This window comes from Terrapene carolina, unplaced genomic scaffold (assembly GCF_002925995.2).
Source record: "Terrapene carolina triunguis isolate 2854851 unplaced genomic scaffold, T_m_triunguis-2.0 Scaffold58, whole genome shotgun sequence".
NCBI classification, from domain to species: domain Eukaryota; kingdom Metazoa; phylum Chordata; order Testudines; family Emydidae; genus Terrapene; species Terrapene triunguis.
The window spans coordinates 33,595,986-33,604,355 of record NW_020664409.1 but is presented as its reverse complement, the minus strand read 5'-3'; the positions used below and the strand labels follow the sequence as shown (position 1 = coordinate 33,604,355).

The following is an 8,370-nucleotide window of genomic DNA, read 5'->3' as shown; positions in this document are numbered from 1 at the left end:
GCCGCGCCGCCCCCTCCAGGTGCCGCCCCAAGCACCAGCTTGGTTGCCTGGTGCCTGGAGCCGGCCCTGAATGGGCAGATATGCCATTAGTATTGGGTTATCAAAAACAATTTGATATTGGGATCTGGAACCGTGGACTTGGGCGGAACAGATCTCATTTGGCTTCAGATCACTGCAAATTGAGCCTGTTCTGTGACACTGGTATAACTCTGGAGTGACTCTACTAAAATAATGGAGTAATTTGCTTCAGTGGAGTTACTCCAGATTTATAATGATGCAACCCACAGTAGAATTTGAGTTAAGATGTTCAGTAATTATTTGTGCTATTTGTGAAAAATGCCACAACTTTTGTTTTTCTTCTGAGAAACAACACATCTTAAACTGTGGTTATGATCAGTAAAGTGACCATTTAAAAAACTGCATCTTCCTACACAACAGCTCTCCTTCATGTGTTTATTCCATGTCATGTCTACTACTTTTGAAGCAAAGATACGTTTTTTTACTACTTTTAACTCCTGTTAGCACTTCAGAGCCAACACAGTTCTGAGAGAAAAGATTCTTTCTTGGCATGTTCATCATCAACAGAATTGTTATCTAAATCCTAACTGCAAAATCTTTACCTCAAAGCATACATTTTAATTACACCTTAATTTCACCTGAATACACCTCGGTTAGCCAGAGTTACTGATGTTAATGCACAACTCAGAAAGAACACAGTTTGCTTTTCAACTCCGAGGGCATGTTTGCTATTTATTTTTTACTGGTTAAAAGAGCACAATTGTTCTGAAAGGCACTGAGAGACAATAAACTTGAAACCCCATCATGCCATTTTTACAAAGTAATTTTTTTAGAGTCGTATCCTACTTTAAATACACACACACTGTAGCATCATGCTGTCTTTGGCATTATTTTGGTAATCTCCACGGTGAACTCTATGGGTTCAATGAAGCCCTCACATTGGTAGTTGTAATGACAAACTTATATTGATAAAAAACAAATTTAAAAACAAGGAAGCAAAGTGTATTTGAGGCCAAATTCCGAAGACTTTACTTAGTTCTTTCTTGGGCCAATCATCCACTGATTTCAAAGGTTGTAGCCTGAGTAAGAACTTGAGGGTTTGGGCCTTGGTGAGAGAATTGTTGATGTCTGAACAGCAGAGAAAGAACAATTGCCTTCTGTTCAACATGTATTTACTACATTACTATAATGCAGCTCACAAAGGTGATTCCCAGATGAAGACCAAAGTATTTGTTAGGTGATGCCCAAATTTAATTTTGGGGCCCTGTCGCAACTATTAACACAAACCGAATGGCTCAGTAGATTAGAGGCCAACTGGTTCAAAGACTGGCATCCTCTTTAGTGGGATTTAGTGTAAATATTAACACCCTGTTGACTAATTTCTCAATAGTCTTTAGAATATAGACTATAGTTTGGAAAATGGGCTAGATATTGGGGATGCATTCCCTTTATCTCTAAACATTTGAAGAAATTCTTTATAGCAGCTGCCCTGAGCGGATGAAGATCTGATAACTTGTCTGACAGTCAATATATTTTTGCATATACAGGTTGAAGATTTTTTCAGGAAAATGTCTCCATTGACTTTTACTTTTCATGAGGATCAAGAAAAAGATCTCCAGTTAAATGAAAAGCCCGAGAAGGAAGATGCCCAGTTAGTACAAATGGAAGATTTATTTAGCCAGCTGTTATCGGATGTGAGCACAATATTTGATAAAAGCTTTGCTTTTTTCAAACAGATGCAAAAAGAATTTGATCAATCTTTTCAAATATATTTCATGTCTGATCTGGACCTAACTGAGCCCTACTATATGCCTGCTTTCCCCGAGGAGCCTATAAGAAACAGTGGTTTTCAGAAAGACTGGGGTATGCCAGGCTTCCTTCAGATATTTTTTGACTTCAGCAAGACTCTGTTTGAAGGTATCAGCGAGGTGATTACTGAAGCATTTGATGAATACACAGACAGTACAAGAGATTTGCCAGAACAAGCCAAAGGCAAGTGTTAGAAGAAGTTAAAACAGACTTTGGTACCAATAACATCAAACTTTCACAAGTGCTAGCAATAGTTATTAAATGGTTAGGAATTCGGTTTGAGGCTATAAATAGCATAACACATGTTGTGTGAAGGTCTGAAAGCCCTCTTGGATAAGCAGATATGGGTCAAACATAACTTTATTGGCCAAATTAAAATTTGGAATAATAAAATAAAAAGACAGAATGCCAAATCCTCCAGGTCCATAGAATGCTAGTTATGGGCTTATGCTACTGTCTCCACGGAGCCTGATTCCTATAATAATTCTCAAAGCATTTGCAGGAATTCCTGGGTGTTCAGTGCAGATTTGGATTTTCATGTGGCTGACTGACAAATCTGATCTCAACATTAGTCAGGAAGAACCACATATTGTGCTGATGTGCTTCCATTACTCCTAAAAGGTTAAGACACGTCACCAGCCCTCACAAAATGTAAGGAAATAGATGTGTCAGTCAGCTGTGAGACCTGCTTGTAGCTGTAACAGGCATCTAATGTGCCAACAAGAAACAAAGACATGAAGTGCTCCAGCAAATGGGAAGAATTTCATTTAGGACAGCTAAGTTTGTTTGTTTTTGAGGGGATGACAACAGTTTTCAAGGGTGGGGGGTGGAAGAGAGCATCATAAGACAGGCTGTTGACACCTCTTGCACTCCATTTATAACCATGCAGAGGAGATAGTCAAACTTTCTGCAGCAGTAATTCTTTGCAAAAACAGAGTGCAACTTTGGGTTGCAAAGCTGATCAGAATCAGGTATAGCAACCGGGGAGAGAAAGACGAGAGCTTTGCTCTTTGCCCTCAGTAACTTTCTGTAGCTTTGTACACTATAAAACAAACACAAAAAAGGTGTGGATTGGGGAGTGCTTTTAGTTAGTTGCTTTCTCACTGAGTTAGCTGACATCATGTGCAGCATATGTATCAAAAAGCCACATGTTGAACCAGGCAATTATACAATTGGCCGGGAGCATTTTTTTATAAGACTTGATTTGCCTCACTCTGAAGCATCAAAGGTATAGGCCACCACTGGAGGCATAATACCAGACAAGATGATCCAATGATACACTCCGGTAGAGCGAAACTCATGTTTCTAAATTATTGGAATGGTCAACTTTTAGCTTTGGCCTCTAGCATATTGGTTTTTAAAATTACTCACCAAGAGTTTAGATCTTTTAGGACAAGATCTGAAACCATGTCATGGTTCTTTAAAATACACCTCTACCCCGATATAACGTGACCCGATATAACGCGAATTTGGATATAACACAGTAAAGCAGTGCTCGGGGGGCCGGGGCTGCGCACTCCAGTGGATCAAAGCAAGTTCGATATAACGCGGTTTCACCTATAACGCGGTAAGATTTTTTGGCTCCCGAGGAGAGCATTATATCGGGGTAGAGGTGTATCTTAAATAATTAAAAATATATTATTATACATTTTTGGTACGTATACCTTTTTTATTAAAAGACCTCCATTTTAGCAGAATCAAAGCCAACAAGTAGTCTAATAAATGACATCTGATGATGTATTGGTTGGCAGACTGAAGGGACCAACTAAAAAAGTAAGTATATTTGCATGTTTCAGTATTTTAAAGAGACAATGTAGGTGAAGTAATATCATTTATTTGACCAACTTCTGTTGGTTGAATCTTTTGAGCCACACAGAGCAAACAACTATGGAAGATATTAGTTTTTTAAAGGCAATTTCAAATGAAAGTACATAACTCAGAAAATATCAGTGCATGGACTCGCTTTTGCAGCCCATGAATATGAATAGTTTGGTATGAACTCCCTGACAGCTTTTTTCTTTAAATAGACAAGAAATGGAAAAATATTCCAGATATACTTCTACAAGGAAAACTGAGCTCTCTAAAAAGAAAAGGGAGTTTTAGTTTTAATGGACGCAATCTTGAGTCCAAAATATGAAAAAATTTCAAGAGTACATATTAAAATATAAAGAATATTTTTATAATGTTAAAGAAGAAACAATCATTATTTAAACTAAATATATGCTAGTACTTGTCTAAAAAGAAAATCCCTTATTTTAAAAAAAGCTAGATTACTCTACAGCAGTGGTTCTCAATCTTTCCATATAATTGACCGCATATTATCACAGTAATCAGTTTTGTGAGCCCACTCTTATCTAGCAGTAAATAAAGGGACAGTGGTTGCAACCCCTCTTGACCAGTTAATTACATCCTTGGAAGTCGCAACCTGCGGATTGAGAACCATGTTCTACAGTAATAGTCCAAAACATTATAGGTAGTGTTTTGGACTCTTCATGCAGAATAATTTGGTATATTTTTATAAGGGATCATATGATAGTGACACATACTGTTTCAAGGGAAGCATGCTTTGGTTACAATTGTTCTGGTCTTATGCTCACTCATTTTGAATTCAGGCCTGGAAGTTTTATTGAAAAAACAATGGAGTAGGAAACAGCAATAAGAAGATATCAACAGGCCCCTAACTTCAGTGGGCTCACTTTATACTGTATATTCACTCTAGATTCTGACAAAAGTGGCATGTTTTCAAAGATCATACCAGGACACAAGAGAGCTCTGTGTAAAGAGCTCCGTCAGAATTCATCAGGATGCCCACAGTTTCATGAGAGATGCCAGAAATGTCAGGATAAGCTGATGAGAGGTAAATAGTTATTTTCTAGTGTGTTTCTATAATACCTTGTCCATGATAAAGCAGTGACCTTTCTTTCTTTTTTGCAGATATTCATGCTATAATTTTCTACTGTCCTATCTACATATTTTTGGAATTAAATTTCAGCTTCTGCAGATTTACTATTACTGTGAATTCAAAAGCCACAGAGTTGATCCAAATGATTTCATTTCCCCTTCCCCAATGTCTCCACACAGTGTCAGTATAATTCAGTTGTTAACACTCTTGCCTCATTTCCAAAGTGATGTTCCACACCAAGATAGTACATATTTTATTGGTAAAGATGCCATCCTCCAGAGAAAACAAGGGGCCAGATTGTGATTGGCTCTGCCTGGGTGCAAAATTGCAGAGGGGTTACAAGGTGACTCTAAACCGTCCCATGTTCTGTGTACTCTGGCACAGGGCGAGGCGTAATTTTACTTGGGATTCATTTCCTCAAAGTGAAAGTGAAAAGTGAAAGCAGTGCTGAGCTGGTGAGTGGTAATGGAGAAGGCACATTGTACCATGTAAAAGGGTGGCAGAGCTCTGGCACAGTCTCCAAGAGACTTTAGAGGAATTCTGGTTGAATCAGCCAGAATTGCTATGGAGACTCCTGCTGCTGGGTGGTATCTCTGTAGCAGGGCCGGCTCTACCATTTTTGCCGCCCCAAGAAAGAAAGAAAGAAGAAAAAAAAGCCCGAACTGCCGAAGCAAAAAAAAAAAAAGCCACCCGGATTGTGCCGCCCCAAGCATGTGCCATCCCAGGCACGTGCTTCCTCTGCTGGTGCCTGGAGCCGGCCCTGCTCTGTAGCCACCCCACCCCATCTTCTCCCAAACTAGTGATGTCTTAAAAATCACAGTGATGCCTTATAAGCACCCCCCTCTGTAATTAAAAATACAGCCATCCAAAATACTGAATGAGAAACAAGAAATACAAATGTGACTGATCAGTTTGAGAGACTTCACTGGGAGTTTTAATGATGTTAGGATTGGGCCAATTTTATTTACTAGCACAGAAGTTAAAATTATAGTCACAAAGAGTTCTCTGAAGGGGTTTTTAATGGTACATTGTGGGCCAAATTCTAATTTCATGTGCAATGAGCATAGCTGTTTACAGAACCTAAAAAGCTACCATTATGCTTACATCTACAAGTTCAGTAACAGATTAGTTTAGTTACATACTAATGTTTATTGCTCCTCTGAAATAAAATTAGGCCTTAAAATTCAACAGTAATAAAACCTAACAGCATGTATTATAGGCTCACTTGCAATGAACAGATAAAGAGCTACAGGCAATTAAAGGAAATGATAGCCAATTTATACACTAACATAAATCTCTATATGTAGTAATGGCAAGGTTTTTATTTTGCATACCACAGTGTCCAGTTACCATAAAGGATAAGTGACTCTAGGTCATGTATCTAACCTAAACTCATTGAAATACTTCAGCAAAAATTACTTTGGATTTTTTTTAAAAAACCCACACTAGAGATAGAACCTATATCTGTACTTTTATACACATACATAAGTGTAAAAAATGAATGCTTTCCAATAAAGTTTGATGTCTGTTTGTTTTTTAACCAGACTGTCCAAATGTCCCTGAACTACACATAAAGTTTGATGAAGCCTTTAAGCTGGTTAATGTCTCGGGTGAACAGTATGAGCAGATCCTCCAGGTGATTCAGCGTCACACAGAAGACACTTCCTACTTGTTGAGCAAAATGAAAGAAAGGTTCGGGTGGGTGTCAGAACTATCCAACATGACCATCGGACCAGAAAACATTTTCAATATAGTAAAGGTAAAGGCTAGTTATTAAAAGGGAAGTAACTACTGCACAGTGATGTCTGTGCTCTATATTTCACTCACACTTAAGCTTCAGGACAAGTTGGGAGGATAGTGTGTGTTTTCTGTGTTATTTTTGGTCTTTAAAACATCAAGCTCTTACTAAGGTTGATTTTAAGTATACTTGATAATCCCTTGATGATCTAAAACTCCAGAGATTAGAAACTATTCTACTCTAAATCCTTTTAGTTTGATGGATAACTGACAGGGCCAACCTATATCACTGTCTGACAGGAGTAAATTGGCACTAACAGGTTTGATTGCCCCCAGATTACCTTTCCAGAAGAAGGGAGACTCTGCCAAGGGGTAACACAGAACACATACATCTTTATTAGATCAGTATAACAAAATTAGAGCTCCAAGTATCGAAAATGTAAAGAATTTTATTACAACATAGGTTTTATGGCACACAAAAATAATCTAGTAAATACCCTATAAATAACCAGAGATCTTTCACACGGTGATAAAACAAGAATAAATAATACTAATTTGTACTGGTATAGGGACAAATCCTTCTCTCTTTTTGCAAAGCACCGCTGTAAGCCTGCTGTTATCTCTACATTGACTCTATGTAGAATCATTGGCTATGCCATTACCACTGCACAGTGAGCACATACTCTTTCCTCCATAGCATCTCTCAGGACTAGGCTCTGATTTTTCCCAGTATTATATGGTTTGATCATGTAAAAAAAATTGACTGTATTCCAGTTTCTGAGGGCTTTAGTCCTAAGACAACCCCTCACACTGGTAGACTCAATATAGTACAGTTGCCTTTTGTTTAAGAAAAATGCAAAAACAGGAACATAAAGGACAAACAATACTTCTGAACATTTTTTTCAGCCTGACTTCAAATTGTCTGCTTTGGGAAATACAGAGGCAAAACTTGAGTGTGATTCTGTAAACATGCCAGCACGAGTAACTAATCACATGAATCATCCATTGAAGTTAATAGGACGACTCCTGTATGCCTATATGTTTGGAATTTGGGCCCCTCATTGTCATGTGTCTAAGAAATAAGAGGACAGAAGTTTTTTGTTAATGCAACAATACTTAGCATGAATAAAGCACTGTACAAACACTAATGTGCACATTTCCATCATGATGGTGCAGTGCATTATTGCCACCCCTGCATTATTGCCACCCCCGCCAAAATGTATATTGACATGAACCTAAAAAGCTACTGCTCACTTCAGAAGAAAGCCACTAGATGAAAATACCCATGTTTAAAAAGGCCCTCCCTTTTCATTTTTCATTCTAAAAGTGAGAGGATGCAAAACAGGTATTAACAAATTGACGAAGTGTACTGGGTTACAGTAACCAAACCAGGCTATTCTATTTCAGGTGTCACCAAGTGTCCAAGGAACAGATTCTTCCAGTCTGAATGAAACAGTGGTGCATGTGAATATTCTGACTTCACCTACTTTCACAATTAAGGTTCCTCATGATTTAGTTATAGGGAGCTCTGAATTCATTGAATATGTAGCTGGAAAAGCTTTACAACTTTACAAGCAGAATTTTTAAGGATGGTAAGTTGTTTCTCTTTGTATAGTAAATTTAAAACTTAGTAGCATCCATCTATTTTTTCTGCTTTGCAACGGATTTAAGATGGAATAGGATTAGGTCCATGATACAGTCTATGCCTGTCTCTCCATTAGATAGATGGAAGATAAAAGTGATATGAAAAATAAAACCAAATGCTCAGTGTTTTGGTCTGTAAAATTCAGACCTGTCATGCTAATATCCATAGACCACACTTATATTATATATTAGATCCTCCAGCTCTAAATAATATCTAGGATAAGATAATACTGCGGCAAGTGTTCTGTCCAAAGATAACT

General features: G+C 37.9%; 1 protein-coding gene across 1 annotated transcript in view; it reads left to right on the top strand.

Moving 5' to 3' along the window:
• CLUL1 (clusterin like 1) overlaps positions 1–8,053 on the top strand; it is a 12,948-nt gene extending 4,895 nt beyond the window's left edge. The window contains exons 4-7 of the mRNA XM_029913470.1: positions 1,566–2,010; positions 4,547–4,684; positions 6,274–6,488; positions 7,874–8,053. Coding sequence (XP_029769330.1) covers positions 1,566–2,010; positions 4,547–4,684; positions 6,274–6,488; positions 7,874–8,053 — 978 coding nt within the window. The remainder of the gene's footprint in view (positions 1–1,565; positions 2,011–4,546; positions 4,685–6,273; positions 6,489–7,873) is intronic.
• The last annotated feature ends 317 nt before the right edge of the window (positions 8,054–8,370 follow it).